Below are 18,811 nucleotides of genomic sequence, written 5' to 3' on the forward strand. Positions count from 1 at the left end.
ATTCTTACTCTTTAAACTAATTCCACCCCTATTAAAATTTTCATCTCTAACTAACATGGCTCATAAAATTAATAATAATAGTAGTAGTAGTAGTAGTAGTAGTAGTAGTAGGAGTAGTAGTAGTAGTAGTAGTAGTAGTAGTCGTGGTGGTGGTGGTGGTGGTGGTGGTGGTGGTGGTGGTGGTGGTGGTGGTGGTGGTGGTGATAATAATAATAATAATAATAATAATAATAATAATAATAATAATAATAATAATAATAGTAGCAAGTCTAATGAAGGTCTAAAAAGAGGGTTATGACACCCTACACTAAAAGCCAAAGATTGCTAGAAACAACAACTTCAAAGTGAATGTGATGTTGCTGATATATGGAGAATCAAACTTGAATGAAATCCTTACCCTTGTTTGATCCTCAAGTAAACACTTCCCCTCCCTGGTTGAAATAATAGTATGATGCTTTGCTAATACAATTGCTTTAACACGACATTGTCTAAGCCTAAAGATTGATTGATGAGGTGTAATTATTACAACTTAAGCACTAAATATTGTGTGTCCAATTAGAATCCTAATTTTAAAGTATTGTACAAGCTTTTGGTTGGAATTAACAACAAATGAACTTCATTCCAAATTATAGCATTACTAAATGAGATTAAATTCATCGTTTTGGTATTTGAAAACTTATCAAGGATGTCATTTCACCTTTCCATAATTAATATTTATATTTTAAAATGGACTTGACAATTTTAAATTTATGGGACATTTAATAATATTATTATAATTGATTTTAAAAGAGCTTTTTAAACACTTAATTATAAAAAATATTTTTAAATACATTGGAGGGAAGATTTAATCCAATGGTCCATTTTGGCAAGGTATAAAAAGGTGGCACTTGGCTTCATTTGTCATCTATATTTCATTTTCGAATTCTTCACTTTGGAGTGTTCATGCTTGAATTCATATTAGTAAAATCATAACTGAGCACAAAACCCCTTGGTTGTTTGGATCTTTGAAAGGGTGAAAACCCTCTTGAGCTTACTTTTTGGAATTGGGGATGAAACCTTCATTTCCATTTAGGCTATCCTCACACAAGAGTTCCATTGGAGTTAACTTTGAAGAGTTTGCATCAAGTTTTCTAGTTGGGAAAATTGGTTTATAGTTGAATCTAAACCACCTCTAGGTCTGATTTATTTCAAGGGTGAGAGACAAAGATCATAGTAAAAACCCCATTAGATCACAAATTTTAGAGCTTAATTGTTGGTTTGATCATAACCTACAACTATTCCTTAGACAATAAAATGTCATTGTTTATTTGTAAGTGCAAAATTATATTCATTTGGCATAAGCTAGGGTTTATGAATCAGCCCTTATTTTGATGTAATGAAGTTCAAATCTTACCCAAAAAAAGTTTAAGCAATTAAAATGTTGCATAAACCATTTGACCTTTAATTGGTTCTCCATTTCTAGGGACTTGATACGAATGGGTATTGTAGAAAGTTTAATGAAATAATTGAAAGACAATTTCTATTTATCAGCTTTTTTGTGAAATTTATTGCTATTTTGTTGTCAGAAGGCTGAAGTTACTCCCCATAAAATGATAAAAATATTTGAAATTTCAAAATCAATGAAATGGTGCTCATATTGTCATCCACTTCATTGGATATATTCATTTGTAGAGGTGTGGAGGGAAAACATTATTTTGACATATGCTTATGTAAACTTTGGTCATTGGATTTGATTCATTGAAGTGTCTTTCATCTTAGTTGGGCTTAGGATTATCATTGATAATGTTTTTCAATTCATTAGAGATCATATTTCAATTTAGTAGAGATAATATTAGTATATTATATAAAATATGTCTTCAATATTATTCATTTGTACAAAGTGTACAAAAAAATATGCTTTCACATATTTTAATCTTTAAAACCTAACATAGTAATAATGAACTTCTTTTAATATTATGATTGATAAATTTAATCTTTTTTTTAAATTTGAGTAGGTAACTTGTTGGTGAGATTTTTCTGACATGAACAATGAATTTGTTTATTGGTCAATATATGGAGAAAGATAACATTCTTGCTTTGATTTTTATTCATTTGTGGAAGCTTAGAAGTTCTAATCTTTAGAGGTTTTTTTGGTTATTTTTTTGTGAAATGTGTTAAGATTTATTTTGTTAAAATATTTGGAAAAATTATATCTATTAAGATTTTAATGAGATTTTATTCATTTAAGGAGATTTAGGAAAACTAATTTTAAAATTAGTATTTCTTTGTATGAAAAAAAACACTTTTTAGTTTTCAATTGCAATGATAATCTAGAAAATGCCTATAATTGCAATTGGAATTCGAAATCATTTTCATTTGCAAATATGCCTCACATACTCAAAATTATTACCATCAAAATTTAAATAAAATAAGTATATTTTGATAAAGTGCCGCATACTATAAAAATTACAATTGGTATAACCATTGCACCTCTTTTAGGTGTAAGTGCTAGTATTATCACATAGGCAAATGCTCATATCCAATCATCAAGAAAAAAAGGGTCAATCAGTTAACTATTATTAAAGTTTACAAAGACAACTTAAGTGATTGGGCTAACTTAGAAATTGTTGAAGTGTATGTCTATTAAGATGAATACTAAGATTAACCACATGTGCTCGTAGACTAAGCTTATATTCCTATTAATTAATAATGTTGAAACTTACATTAAAGGTATCTTTACTGAGATCAACAATATTAGATCACTAAATATTAAAATATAATTCAATGGATATAATATTTTTTTTAAAGTAATGTTTTCAAATAAAACAATGGTTGGAATTCATGAAAATGATGTTATAATTCATTTGAATATGTTTGGATTATATATGCACCACTTTCTTACCATGGAGATGAGGTTTTCTCTTTATATTAAAGTTTGGTCTTTTGAGCATTTAGATTTTTATTTCATGAGTGGAAATAGCCATAGATGGTGTGTGCATAAGATATATGTCATATGATGGAGTGTTATGAATATTGACAATAACATGGTTTTCATTTAACAATGTTTTTTAATCCTTAAGTTTGAGCCATTAATCTTAAGGGCACACCCTAATCCCTAACATAACAATATTATATAAAAATATGTTTGTTAGATCAAGTTCATATAATTTAAACATCTCTTAACATATTATTGATAGCAATAGTTAAAACCTCACATAATATAGACGAATAAATTATTTATTTATCATTTCCTTATAACAAATTAGCACTTTAAATATTAAAAAATAGGAAATTATAGTAATTTTTTATTTATTCAAATTTTAACTTAGAAATGAAAAAATAGATTTATATTAATTTGATATTTTTTTGGATATATATAAGATCTACTTTCGATATGGTTTCATTAATGTAATAGCTCATTTATTTGTTTGAATTAGCTCATAATGTTATCATCCCTTAATCCTATTATTACTGATTTCTAAATGAGACCTTATTTTAAAAATGTATCAAATATGCTAATACAACAATGATCTTTATCACCCTTGAAAAATTAAAGACCTAGTGGGCCATATGAATTCAAATCTCATGTTAGACCCAAAATGAGTTATTGCACTATTTTCTAGAAACCAGTAAGAATCATTCTAGGAATTCACAAGAGATTGTAAAAAAATAAAATTATAATAGCATTCTAATAATGCCATCAAATTATTACATTATCTTAAGTTTGTTGCATAATGTTTATTTTTTAAATGTTAGAAATATCTTTTAAATCAATTTTCATAAAAGTTACATATTTACATTTAACGTATTTGATTTTGAAATCTAACTTTTATAATATCCATAGTCAATTATAATTCCTCTCATATTATAACCATATACATAAAAATCAAAACATGCTCAACACATGTTTTATATAATATGTATAATTAAAAATAAAAATAAAATGAATATATGTATTATTTTGTCAAAATAAAAAATAAATATATATTTAATAAATTAAATGGTACTATTTATTTTTTAAATATATAAGTATCATTTTTAAGAAAATATATTAATATCTACAGAAAAATTTATTAAAATATAGTATATTGATATACAATATTAAATTCACCTATTTAAAAAATAAAAGTAAAATTACATATAAAATGAAATATTTCTTCAAATAAAAATAAATTAAATTTTTTAACTTGAAAATGAAAATTTATATTTCTATATATAGAATAAATAAAATAATTTTAAAATAGAGTAAAATAAATAATTAGATACTTTTTCATAATATTCATTTTAATTTAATAAGTATTAATACATACTTTCTATATAATCTAAAACAAATTTGATGTAAAAAAAAAATTTCTTTGAAAAAATTACCTTTAATCTTAAACTGTATTTATATCAAATTGAAAAATGTTAATTAAAAGATTATTTTGAATATATTTTTCAATTTTGATTGAAAATATTGCTTTAAAAATAATGTCAAATATTTTACATTAATCCTATAACCCTCAGGTTTTTGTCCTCATGACAATTGCTGCAGTTATGCTCACTTTTCTTTACAATTTTGATGATGTCATCTTTCTGACAAATATCTGATTCTAAATTATCACAATCCTCTAAATCTAGATATTCAAGAGATTTGAGATTGCTAAAAGTGAAAGGCAATTCTTTCAAACTTCTACACCCCGTTAACTCCAATCTTCTTAGAGTTGTAAGCTGGCCAAATGATTCTGGCAGATACTCCAATTTATCACAAACCTCTAAATATAGATATTCAAGAGATTTGAGATTGCTAAAAGTGAAAGGCAATTCTTTCAAACTTCTACACCATATTAAGTCCCAATTCATCACAGCCATCAATTCTGAGTGTAGTCAACAGCGGTAACCTACACACTTGCTCTGGAAAGTCACATGAAAACCCGCAATTCATCAACCACAAATGCTTCAACTTATTTAGACCCTGAAGAAATTTGTTAGAGGAATCTATTTCATTGAAGGACTCTCGTTCTTTATTAGAGGAATCTATTTCTTCATCACAGGACTCTCCTCCTGAACTTGGCATCTCCTGCCATACATTTTCCAAGGAGGAATCTATTTCTTCATCACAGAACTCTCCTCCTTGTAGAATTAGTTCTTCCAAGGAGGAATTTGGCACTATTTTTGATAAGTGCTGCGCTTCAATTGAGGCTAATATGCACATCAAATTTTCAGGTAACTGCAGAGTTACTATTTCGTTGTCAGAACTTAAACTGAGTAAAACAATTGAAAACATAAGTTAAAATAGAATAGAAAAATGTATGTTATTGTATTGAGGACTTGCCTTCAGATGATCCCCCTCTTTAATGGAAAGCTTTGAAACTACCAATAAACGCAATTTTTTAAGTGTTTCTACATTCAGCCCACAAATATCAGAACTTGTGTAAATACATCTTAACTCTGGCAGTGCCACTGCGTCTGTCGCGTGGACATCTATAATACCCTCCCACCTCAGGATTCTTAATGTATCCTTCATCGAACGAAGGTGTCTCTTCTCAAGCCTGCAATCTTTCTTTTGAAGCCAGATTCCTTTAATTCCTTTCATCTTGGCCTGCGAGACTCTAGTGTCAGCAAGTATTATTTAATTATTTAGCAAGTATCAGTTAATTTATCCATCTAATAACAACAAGATGTGAAATATACCTCATCCTTTTCAGCTTCAAACCACGAATCCTCATCCGTAATTCTACTCGACTTTGACATAGTGCACCCTATTGATCGAATAATATCGTGAACAGACAACACCTCCACCTCTTTCTCCTCCTCGTACTCATCCATCACTGTGGTGATCAATGCTGCATCGACAAGGAATGCGACTTCCTCAGCCCCCACCATGTACTCTACCCATCGACGAGGCCAATTATTGTGAAAGAAACAGCAGATGTCTAAGAATGCGTCTTGAGTAGACTCCTCCAACTTGCTATATACAAAGTCAAACAAACAGTTGCTGAGGTCCTTTTCTTTGATTTTTTGTCCTGTATGTAAAGCTTCAAGTATCTGTGTACAACGATCTGCTTTATATTCCTGCTTGCGCAAATGTGCACCAACAATTTTCAGAACCAACGGAATACCGCTGCAGAGCTTGACAATCCTTTCTAGATCATCTTTATAATCATGACGGATTGCAGGGTCATTGCACAGAATTGTGAGCGCATGATGGTGGGAGAGAGTTTTGACCACGTTCCTGAAGCACATCTGTGACAATCAAGATTCTGGTCATAACAAGAATTCTGCTATTCTGGGGAAGACCTCGCAAGTTTTCCGGCAGAATTTTCTCCAAGTCTTTTATGTGCAGAGCATTATCAATATATAAAAACACAGGCTTTTCTGCTCCACTTTTATAGGCCTGAGTTAAGTTCTCTCTACCATCTTCATCATTTCTCAAATCTATTTTTCTTCCCTCCTCATAGCTTGGAAAGGCATCCTTCAAAATTTGTTGCTGCATTTCTTTATAGTTATTTTTTCCAGAATCCAAATCTAATTCAATTCTGGCATAGTTGTAACGGTTTCTATCTACAGTGGAGACAACAGCTTTCGCAAGAGTTGTCTTTCCAATGCCACCCAAACCCCAAATAACAACGGCAAAAGATGAGCAATCTTCCATATTTTCCATGTCGAGGAGCTCATTTACTGCTTTCACTTGACCTTCGATTCCAACTGTAAACAAGTAAAAGAAAAAAAGCAAACAATCATATCAATCGAAAGCAGGCTAAGCTTTTGTTTTATAACTGTTTGGAAGATTTCAAATAAACAGGAATCTATCAAATACATAATTTAAAAAATAAATGGTATAAAATCAGAAATTAGTTCTTTAAATGTTAGTATAGAAAGGGCCGATGATTATATGGTAAACCAAATAGTCACTTCTAACTGCATTCCAATGTATTCATGAATCGGTAATTATTATGTTTAAGAGAGAATTTAACTTCGACTCCAGAGAAAGTTTCTTATAGAGTATAACTGTACGATTACATTTGTGAATTTAAAAATTGTGGGAAAAAGAGTATGTTAAAAGAGTTGCAAAGTGAAACATAGATATTTTATGAAATATATTTAATTCTAAGTATATTATATTTCAATTACTTAGTTTTAAATTTAAGTCAACTGTGAATGTAGTTTTAGTACGATTTCAAAAGATATTTATAGAAATAGAGAGGATGTTTTTTAGTGTGTTCAATTTTTTTCATATTATATTTCTTTTTCTTTTTTTATTGGTAAATTTGGTGAAGGGGTCAATCTTATAAATTTTTATATAAATAACATGATTTGGATTGCTCCATAATAAAAGGCCATTGAAAGATAAAGTGGACCAACCAATAAAAACAAGGATGTATAAGGATCCTAAATTTCACTATCACTAAATAATCTGACCTAATTTGGAGATGTTACCACTATTTTTAGAGTGTCAATGCATGTGCATATTATGGAAAGCATTAATGCCGTTGTTGGAAATTGTGTTTTTTCTTTTTTACAACTCTCTATGCAACATTGCAATCTTCTTCAATTTAATGGGTAAGCATAGATGTTATAAGGATTGTAGACGATTCATTGTACTTCTCATGAAAAGCCAATGCTCATTTTGAATTACAAATGTTGCCATTTCTTTGGATTTTTTCTTGCCTTGAGATAAAACTCGTAGATCCAAACTATTGTCCAAGACAAGTTGAGACCCCTATAAACTCTCTTGTTCTCCCATTGAGCCTGCAACCAAGTAAAGATGAGAAGCAACATCCACTTTGATAGATTTTTTTGGTCATGATTTAATTTCTATTGTTTATAATTTTCTCCCAAATCTCAGGCCCAAGGAAAGTATCTGAAGCATCCAATGGGCTCTCAACAATATAGTGGTGAGGGGCATTGTCTTTCCACCATAGTGCTAAATTATTTTCTTTGGACTTGGAGTTGTGGCAATAAGCAACAAGGTGGCTTGTGTTCTAGCATCTTCGACAACAAAAATAGTAATCCTTTTGCAATCCACTTTAGGGATTATTTTTGTCGAGAGATCTTTTTAAGTACCTAAATCTACCAAAATGTGTGCATAGGTCATGTGCATGAAATCTGAAGATTTCTTGTCTATAGCCTAATGGTTTCCCAATGCATCACCAATCACTTTGAAATAGGAGTCACTCCAATAATAACAATGAAAAATTAGAGAGATGAACCCAAATAGACTTGACACTAAAGAATTTTGTGGAAGGGTTAAAAGTGGAGTACCACGATTCGATAAAAAAAGATGTTTTCAAGCCCATAAATTACAAAAGACGATATTTTGATCCTCCACACAATCAAATATCGTTAGTGGTGGATAGAGACTAATAGATTCAAACAAATTCAAATATATACACAATCACACATAACCACAAACAAATACCTTAAATGCTACGACACATCCTCTATTCATTGACCAGTCCAGTTACAAATCATTACAGCTTAAATGCTACAATTCATATTTTCTTGATCACTGGATCAGCTACACACTCAAATAATAAAATCATGACAGTTGCCTCTTTAAATAGAGGGGATGGGAGAAATTCCACATCCTAACAAATATCATAACAAAGTAACCACCAGCACTAGATAAATTTTGAGCCTTTCTTTCTGCAATCCATTGATGTAATTTATGGAGACAAGACCATAAACAACAAAACCTACAAGTTAACCTATGTTTTGTAAAGAAATTTCTACTTTCAGCTAGTTCTTTATTTACATCATCAAGGGACCCCCTCAAGGTTTACATGTGACAAAACTTGTTCATTACATAACATAAATACACATTATTAAGAAGATATTTCTTTGAAGAAACAAATATTGAACCAAGTGGAACTCCATCAAGTTGTCTCGTGACCCTCAAAAAGGTGTAGCTCTGAGCTAAGTTCTTGAGTTCTCAAACTACCCTTTTGTTGAACTCTCAAATCATAAATTCTTAAATTACTGGATGAGAATCAATATTGAGTTGTACTCATAGAGATCCATCAAATTGTCTCACAACCCCTAAAAGGGTGTAAATATCAATCACATAGCCATGAACTCATAGGTCATTAGTCTATATTGTTTCCACCAAATTTCTCACCTATCTTCAAAAAAAGATTCACATTATATGCATCTTTAAAATATATCAGCATAAAAAGGAAACAAAGAATGCTTCTCATGCAAAACACCATCTCAAAATAAGAAGATGGCTTGAGATGATGGAAATCACTCCATCCTCTAGTGTCACTAGCTTTCAATTACCTTGTTACACTTTATCCATTCAATGTCACATTGATCTCTTTGATATTGTAAGCATGTGATTCTTGGAATGCCTCGACATGTATAACAAAGATGACCTCAAAAATACAAGAAATGTTTGACATATGTGTGTCATGGTCAAGTGTTAAAAATAGTTATGTCAATTTCAATCAGTGATGGATCCATTTACACTAGTTATCTTTATACTTCAAATATAAAATCATCAAAAATAATTATTAAAGGCGCAATCATGTTTTGAATTCCTTCACTTAAACATCCATAGATTTCAGCAACTCACCAATGCATTATGTTTGGATATTCTCCACAAATATTATTATTAAATCACTGCAAAAATAAATAACCCTATACACAATAAAAGCTATACATTACCAAAGCCATTTTACTCCTTTCCACATTCAATTGACCTTTCCTTCTAGGGAAAACTTTTCAACACATTTCAATGAATGTAGTAGCCCATTTTGAATGGAAATGATGACATTATATTAAATTTTGTTATGGATTGACAATAAGGGAACTGAATCTTTCAAAAAATATTCCACTTTCTCCTCTATATACCCATGCTAAAATAAACATATACCTTCAAATACAAATAGTAAATATGTATCCAATCACAACCCGTATAACAATATAGTGATCTTAAAAATAAATGTAGTCATGTCTTCCTTCATGATCATGAAACCTTTATACACTCAATCTCAAAAATACCTATATATTTATATGACTTTATACAAGAAGGGAACTTTTGGTCATATGCATGAAAATCATAGAAAATTATATCTATTGCATGGAGTAATGCCTTTCATGGGTGCTTGTATTAGTTCCTTCATCCTTTAACACCTCCCAAATACCTTCTATAAGATTGGATGGATGCCTATCCAATGATAAGCTCTCAAAAAAATGGAAGATTTGATGTCCAGAACACTGTGTTGGTCATTAAAAAAATGTTGGATGCATTCCTCATGAGAATGAAATATAGTATAGATTGAATAAAAACATAATATCCTAATTATTCTTGCATCTATACTAAGGGCAAGAATAGCCTTCAAATACTTATCCTTTATTAGGATCCACTTTCCCTTTGTTGAGTTATATCTCTTATAACGATTTTATTTTCTTGCATATAGAATTTTTTGTTCTTCATAAGGATCTTATCCTTTCTTGGAGGTGTGTTCCCTTTATTAAAACCTCTTCCTTTCTTCAAAGCATATAATTTTTAAATGATCTCTTCTTGGTGTTGAAAGTGTGTAATCCTTCATCAAGAATCTCCTCTCCTAGCAATTGTGAAGGTATGAATTCTTGATCTCGTTCTCCTTTTAGTGTCGAAGATGCCATCTTTGTTTAAAGATCTCCTTTCTATATGGAGGTAGACATATTTAGACAAAGATCTCTTCCTCCTCTTTGATAGGCGTGTATTCTTAATAAGGATCCCTTTACACTTGTTGAAAAATATCTCCTTTACAAATATCTCTTCCTTCTCAAAAAATTGCATCCTTTATAAAAATATTCCTCCTAACTTAGAACACATGCATTTTTGTTGAGGATATCTCCTTGGTGTTAAAGGTGTTTTATCCTTATTGTGGATCTCTATCTTCCTTAAGGTATCAACAAGACAATATTTTGACATATTAAGTGGAGGCATATGAGGCCTCCTCATAGCTTGTAGTCATTCATTGGTGTGCTCTCATAGCGACGACATTCTGTTACATAACCCCCTATAAGGCACGATTATCAATATATTTGTAGCAACTTGCATAGCATTTAACCTTTGTTTTGGTCATCTAGCATAATGCGGCTTACTACATTGATCCCTTGAAAACCATATTATATGCTTTCTTATATATTTCTAAACTAGAATAGCATGGCACACTAGTTTGAATGTTGTTATCACTTTTTTCTCCTTGAGAATTAGCTAACTAAAATAACATAAAGTGTTAGCATGATCATTGCCATTGTTTACACTTGAATCAACATTTTGCACCAAATCTTCACTTTATAACACTTGTAACAACTAAACCATTAAGAATTTGAAGATGAAGTAATCTACTAATTTGTGAGAATTTAATTGCAAGTTTTAAATATATTTTTTTAAAAATAGAAATGAATTGTGCATGTCTTATGTAACTATTATTAACTTATTTACAATAATCAACATTTCTTAGATTTGACATTTATTTTGTAATGCATAAAATTTTTATAGAAAGAATAAAATTATAATTTTTAAATCATAGATTTGTCAGATCAATATCTCTAGTGTATGCATATTTTTTTGTAATATTTTGTTGCATATATTCTTTTTAGTTAATTTTTTAAGTCAAAGTAATTGTAATTTGGAGGGAGGTCTATTTATTAATGCATATTTTTTTTGTGTACATTTAACTTCTTTTGGTGTTGAAATGAGGATATTGATACCTAGGGAAAATATATTTTTCAAAAAAAAAAAAAATCTATTTTTTAATTTTTCCAATTGTGTGAGACACAATCCTTAATGTTCAATGAAAAACCTACATTCATAAGAAATAAGAAGTAAATATATTCAAATATATACTTTTTGGAAAGATTAAAATAAAGAATACATACTTACAAAACAAAAATTCTAAATGAATTTATTTTACCCCACAAAAGCTAATGTAAAAGTGGTTTTCTATTAACATTTTGATAGGTGCAAAGGAGACTGCACTGTAGATGTGGTTTAAGAGTAGAGAGGTTCTACCAAACGAAGTTTGATCTAAGAGGATTTGATCTAACCCTCTTCAATTAATTCCTTCAAATGGGACCTCTCAAGGATTAAATCATTATATTTTCTATAGAATGTGTGATTTTAGCAAAAAACAAGATGTACCAAAATGTGTAACCTAGCATTGACTACCTAGTATACATGGAACCTTTTTTTCTCTTAAAATTACTAAAGTCTTATTCTTTGTATGTGTATATTTTAATATTTTGTGTGGATTTATAGGATCCTAATCTTGGGGACTTTATCATTCCTTATCTTAGTGTCATCCTATCCCTAGCTTGTCTTGCTCTTAGCTGCTCTATTTCTACATCTCTACATTATCGTGAGTGTGAGTGTAAGTTCATACTCCCACTAAAGCGGGGATAAACTTATTTTCATAGATTGTAACCCCTATACAATTTGATACTCCTTTTGGGTACTTTATTTAGGGATCCTCCTCATCAATCATTTCAATTTTTTTTAGGCATTATGCTATCATACTATTGTCATATGTCAATATTGAGACCAATTTTTGTGTCTTGGGTCTTGGTACTCTACCAATATTGGAAACCTAAGTTATGACGAGTTGTGTGGTCATCGATATCAAACCTGTCTACTATTTGTCATTAATGTCTCAAATAATGTTGAAAACCTGACTTATGATTAGTTGTGTTGTCATTGATGTCAAACTTGTCTAGTGTTTGTTAGTAATGTCTCAGTTATCTATATGTAGATGTGGAGAGGTTGTATCAGATTTTTAGTAGTGTATATGGTCTAGTAATGAGTGTTCAAATGTTGATATGGTGTTTGGTGATTTTGTATAACATCTATGAAGTGTTTCCAGAATATTGGTATAGTGGAAGTTTCAATATGCAGCAAAGAGTATTTAATGTCCCAACAGAATAATGCTTTGCATTTCTCTGATGTCTCTGGAGTATGGTTCTAAATATAATGTTTATGATCTATGTATGTTTTATTATCAATTTTACAAGCTCTTTTTTATTTCAGATGTTAGGGATTAGGTTATTGTTATTATGACAATATGGTTGTCTATTGGAACTAGTTCGAAGAATGCTCGGTGATTCTCTGATTTATGTGGAGTCATGTGTTGTAGCTTGGATGAAATGTTCATTTGGTTTATGTAGTGAAACTGGCAAGTAAAGTTATGGTGTTCAAAGTTTTGTGTTGTCAACTGGGTTGGTTTTTGGTTGACTAAGGTGGTGTATCCTATCTAGATAATGCCTTTTTGGTCTAGATATACATTAGTGATTATTTTTGGATGTCGATATGGGTAGAACCATAATGTTTAGATTTGCATTGATTTTCTTACATTGGAAGATGTTTTGGGGCTGAATGGTTGGTATGCTACATTTTTTATCTACATATTTCATTTGATGATGACGTTGGAATGAATGGGTGTGCTACCTTGGAAATGAGCTATCATGGGCCTTACTCTTGCATGTCTCTCAAGTTTAGTGAGATCCTTGGTCTTGAGCCTAAAAAAATTAATCAATTATTTATATTGTGATGTGATTCTCATTGTGTTTTCTCCCTGTTAAGTGTGGTTTCAAGTTTAATATATCAGAAGTAAAGTGTTTTGATGTCCAAACTAATCCACCCCCTCTTAGTTCCATGTGTTCAAAAATTGGTAGAGATCTTGGTTCCTCTTAGAGAAGCTAAACTACTTAAGGAAGAGTTGATATGGTGCAAGAAGTAAATTACAAAGCACTAAAGTTTGATTGCACAAGTTACTCTTATTGGAAGGACAGAAGGGAATGTCATTTGGAATCTCTACTAACTGGAATATGGGAAATTGTCCAAACTAGATATACTACTCTCGCAAATGGTCCTCATACTCCAAATGAGTTTAAGACACATGAGAATAGTGTGAAGGCTAAGATTGCAATTATCAACTATTTAGGTGATTTTATATTTTCTAAAGTTGTTGGGTTGAAGTCTGTTAAAGCAATTTGAGAGAAGTTGAGTAGTGTTTATGAAGATGATTTGAAGACAAAGAAAGCCAAGTTGACAAATCTAAATCACAAGTTTGAAAATATGAGGATGTGTGATGATGAGAACATTAAGATATATCTACATTGAGTGAATGAGAGTGTGAGTGCACTAAGAGGTATTGGTGGAATGTTGGAATAAAGTGATGTTGTAAGAAAATTTATGTCAACACTGCCTAAATGCTACGAACCTAAGAAGCATGCTATTGAAAACAAAGTCATGATATGTGTTAACGTTTATTTTGACACACTCGCCAACAGTCAGGTAGCCAATGTGAACACTCAGCACCTCTCTTGAAAAGTAATAAGTTCTGGGGAATTAATCACTCCAAGGTCTCTGTAGTCGGGTCTCGACGGTGACGGGCAGCCCAATGGTTGAAGTGGTTGTACCTGTTAAGGAGCCTGCTGGTTAAAACTAAATCCCACTAATCATTAACAACTTAACTTCCTCTTTTTTTTTTGTATTTTATGATTTAAGACTTTTCTGGAAAATAAAATTGCGAAGGATAAAGGAAACAAGAAAAAACAACAATGAAGCCAATTCAATAACAACTTAACAAACTACTCAATTAGTTCCCTGCAATCCAAAATTATCAAATATTATCTAGATTAGCATTCAACAATGGACCTCCAGTAAACCTGCAAAATCATCAACTTTACAGACTTATGGAAATAAAATCACCAATAATATCGTCTACCACAATAATTCTCATACACCACTTATGTGTGCAATATGATTCATAAAGCAATATACAGAAGATCAAACCACGTTGCTAATTCCAAATAATAGACATTATGAGACTACACAGAGCATTTTTTGTAGAATATAAACGTAGATCAGGCAATCTACAAGCTGCTTCTTGTATTTACGTCAAAGAATAAAGAATAACTGAAATTTATCATAATCTACAAAATAATCTAAAAGCTTCTAAGTGGGCCACAAATCATTAATTTGGGGACCCTTACAAATGAATCCAAATCCTCAATTTATAGAGTTTTTTTCCCTACTATCTAGGAAATAAACCTAATCTAAATTAAGAACATAAGACTAGGAGTCGCAATTAACTTGCAAGTTTCTACCTTTATACTCCAGTTAACTACTAAAAAATGGAGGTTGAATGGGCACTATGAAGACCATGTTGTATGAGCCAAGCTTTCGTAGTCATGCAGAATTTTGCTCAAAACTGGAACATGAGTTGGAGTTGCAGCTAAAATACAAAATTGGGAGTCATGCAAGAAGTCCTACTATCTTTAGCAGCTATGTGTTTATCTTTCACTTCTTAATAAAGGATTTATAATTATTAATAATGCATGCAATTGCTTCAATAGGAGGATCAGTCACATGCTTGATTCTGAACTTATACTTCTTTGAAACTTCCTCGGTGTGTTTTTTTCTCTCTTCTAACTCCCTTAATGTTTCTACCACTTCTTGACATTGGGTAATCAGGTAAGTGTATCTATCCGTTAATGTTGCGTTAGACTGAGCTGAGGGTCCTAGGTTCTGAGCCTCAAATGTGTCTCATTGAGTTAATACCTGCTCTTCTTCCATGATCCCATACTGGTTAACCCCAACCCAAAAGCTCCAAGCAAATGCTTTACAAAATTCTCATATTTCAAAATTTCCCTAAGGAGAGGGACTCAAATTTCTGCCACATCATTTACATACTACTGAAGCATTTCAGTCTTTAGTTACAAAATGTATGCATAAGACTGCAAGTTCTTATAGTTACCTCCTCCTAAGAGGTCTTCCTCCACTTTACCTCTTCTCCTAAATGCAAAACTTTATTCGAAATTCTGAACTGTTTATTTAAAACAGTGTTTATGTTCCCATTGCGTAGAACAAGAAGCCAATGTCCCACCTACCTGCACTGCCTCCCAGTATACCTTCATCGTATCCTGCAAAAATAATCTATTCTTGGTAGCATTTATTTGAGCCCATGATTTGGCTGCAGCGGCCACCTGTCTCACCTCCATTAATGCTTTTACTTCTCCCTCTGGTAATGATGAGGTTGAAGGTAGGTTGTCAATCCTACAGGAGTCTAGAGGTTTACTCATCTCTACTAGCAACTGCTTATACTGCCCCAGCTATGCTTTAAGCTCTATGTTGGAAGTATGCTCCTTTTCTACACGTCCTCTGACAACACTAGTGGCTAGTTCTAAAGTGTCTAAATCTCCCCACTTTGTTTTCTTACCCAAGTTTACTTGGGATACTTGGTATTTGGGAGAGGTTTGACCTTCAGTCTGAAGTGGAACTGCCACATCTGCAACCACTTCACCAGACCCTGTCCTTGACAAATGATGTACAATCTTTGGTTTCTTGACCTTTTTAGATTCCTTCATGATTTCCTGTTGCAATGTCACCTTAGGAAACTCTACCTTTCTTTTCTTTTTCTCAAAGGTGAACTCCAACCATTGTGGGACGTCTTTATCTTCATCGCCCTTATGATGTATGATGTCAGCAGTTACCACATGAATATCTTCTTCTTCTTCTGCTTCACCTTCATCCTCTACTCTTATGCTTCTATATCCTTGGAGTGAAGTTATTTGGTGAGAAGGTCCAAACGAAAGAGTTATATTTTCATTCAATTGTTGTTGCTTATGCAACTCTCCCAACCTATCACTAACCTATTCTCTGAATGCCCTTCCCTCCTCCTTTGTTTATGTCGTGTCCTGCTTGGCAACAATTTCCTTGAGGAGGTCTTCTTGGTCCTGAGGGGTTAAAACAAATCTTTCATTCAATAAATCTTTTGCCTCAGTTCGTTCTTTCACCCCTCCAAGTGACCATTGTTCCCTAGGTTCCTCTTTTCCTTGTTCCTCCTCTTGATCTGAATCAGTCTCAATATTATGGACAGTTATAGTCTTTGTAGTAGGCTTAAATGCCTGTTTCTTGGGGGAACTACTGTATTAGTTGGTGGTGGCATAGGGTCATTGGTACCTGGGACCTGTGTTGCAGTTGTTGGGGGAGGCTGAGTAGGCGCATCTTCATCTGTTTCTGTTTCTTCTTCTTCCTCCTGAGAACCTTCCCCTGCAGTCTATCCTATAGCTGTCCTTGGAGGAAGGACTTCAGCGAGTGGCACTGCTCCTAATCCATCTGTTACTCCTAGGTCTACAGCCTTCTTCAATAACTCAAACTTCCTCATTTTTTTATGAAGCTTTCTCATTAAGTCTTTGATGCTATCTTGGGGGTTTAGTGCTTTATCTGGGTCAATAGATGTATTTTGTCTTGAACTTGATCTTGTTTTCCAAGCATACTCCTTATAACCCCTTGATTGGGGCACCCCTGAAGTAGACTCTTTCTGCTTCCCCTTTGAAGCACTCATCCTCACCCTTTGACTTAGCCACTATTTGGTCCTGTTGATGACCGCTTGGGAGACCTTTTCTATATTCACATCCTCATTTGTGGACCACCTTATTGGGGAGAGGGGCCTTTTATCAATTTCTTGCTCTTTGTATTCAGCATCTAGTAAGTCACCCTCATCCCTTAGGCCTTTAGGGAGATTGGTTTTAATTTCAAAATCCATTATTTGGGGAACTGATAAACTGTTGTAGTTCTTCTCTCTTACTTCAAAACTATCCTGGAGGTTTTCCCAAAAATCCTCCAGTCTAGGCCTATGTCCCTCATATGCCTTAGGCATAGTTTGCTTGAGTTTCCTATAGGGATGATAAAATTTCCTAGCATAATCAAATTCCTTTAAATTCAAATCTTGGAGCTCTAGCTACGCCAACTTTGCCACCTGGATCTTTAGGCAAGAGAAATACCCAATAGATACTGAACAGTCAATCCCTATTTTGTGCTTGGATGACAGGAGGGATTGGAGGCCTAGCAACTGCCTAACATATTATAATAAGATGATCCTGTCATTATAGTACTTTGGCAGCAGTAGTGGGTTTCATATAAACCCACTGATCCTTATGTAAGTGGAGCATTGGTTTTGAATAAACCAACATACCCACTCTTGGATGATAGCCATGGCCTCCGGGCTAATCCTGTATCCTATATCTCCTGTCAATTTAATAGTTACAGGAAAAAGGAAGGAATCGTTGATCCTTTTAAAATGTGCCTTTGCATTGATGAGGGGAAGTTGGGAATAATATTCCCATACCTTCTTCTGGCCTTCTTCGTCACCTAGTTGACCTTCAACCTATAGGCCTGGAAATTTTCCAGCTCTTGCGGCCACCTAGATGAGATAAGAGGTAAAGAAGAACTTCTTGGTCTGGTGGACCTCTTTCATCTGCTTGCAAATGTTTCCCAAAAGGATATAAGGCCAATCGAAGTATTGTTTCCCTATGGGGATGGTGGTCATGAATTGAAACATCCGAGGGTGAAAGTGTTTGCAGTCGGGCTTGCCAAAGGCCTTGCTCAACATGATGATCAGGTCTCTCTAAGGCTCTTTAAAGTCTGCCCTCAGTATCTCTGCGGCCTTTAGACTTGTTTTCCTCTCTTCCTCCAACCAATTTTCATTCATGTGCCTCTTGTTCGAGGTCACATTGTCATTCCATACATTCAAGGCTTCCTCTTCAGTTGAGAGGAATATCTTGTCTCTGATTGGGATGCCAAACACAAATCCCAGCATGTCAGGGGGCAAATCTATCACTGTCTTACCCTGTGCGTCTGTGCATTTCCTGTTGTTAGGGTCATAGAATTGGGGAATTGTCATAATAAACTTCGGAGCCTGCACCAACTGTGGGAAGATGGTAGCCTCTACTAAGCCTAATCTCTTTATCCTTCTTTGTGGGGGTTCCAACCTTGGTTTGTCTAACTGGGACTTAATATCTTCAATTTTGATATGTCCGATCTCAGTATCAGTGACCCATTTAATTTGATTACCAA

The 18,811-nt window shown here is 32.8% G+C and overlaps 2 protein-coding genes across 2 annotated transcripts in view; both read right to left on the reverse strand.

The window, feature by feature from the left end:
- Positions 1 to 4,398: 4,398 nt before the first annotated feature.
- Positions 4,399 to 5,646, reverse strand: LOC131856056 (uncharacterized). Its single transcript, XM_059207239.1, has 2 exons — positions 5,294 to 5,646; positions 4,399 to 5,188 (listed from the first exon to the last, which is right to left on the reverse strand). Exons 1-2 carry the CDS (start codon positions 5,552 to 5,554, stop codon positions 4,796 to 4,798), a joined length of 654 nt encoding a protein of 217 aa, XP_059063222.1. The 5' UTR covers positions 5,555 to 5,646; the 3' UTR covers positions 4,399 to 4,795.
- LOC131064973 (uncharacterized) overlaps positions 5,313 to 18,811 on the reverse strand; it is a 32,552-nt gene continuing 19,053 nt past the window's right edge. Inside the window, exons 5-6 of the mRNA XM_059207238.1 lie at positions 5,653 to 6,666; positions 5,313 to 5,560 (exon numbers count right to left, since the gene is read on the reverse strand). Of these exons, the coding sequence (XP_059063221.1) occupies positions 6,140 to 6,666 (527 nt within the window). The 3' untranslated portion in view covers positions 5,313 to 5,560; positions 5,653 to 6,139. The remainder of the gene's footprint in view (positions 5,561 to 5,652; positions 6,667 to 18,811) is intronic.

The sequence above is a fragment of the Cryptomeria japonica genome, chromosome 6 (genome assembly GCF_030272615.1).
Source record: "Cryptomeria japonica chromosome 6, Sugi_1.0, whole genome shotgun sequence".
Classification (NCBI taxonomy): domain Eukaryota; kingdom Viridiplantae; phylum Streptophyta; class Pinopsida; order Cupressales; family Cupressaceae; genus Cryptomeria; species Cryptomeria japonica.

Bases quoted from the DNA above. Each gene is read 5' to 3' on its own strand.
- LOC131856056 (XM_059207239.1), bottom strand. From the start codon at position 5,554: ATGAAAGGAATTAAAGGAATCTGGCTTCAAAAGAAAGATTGCAGGCTT. The intron at 5,189-5,293 runs GCAAGTCCTCAA...GTAACTCTGCAG, and splicing joins AAGAGGGGGATCATCTGAAG to TTACCTGAAAATTTGATGTG.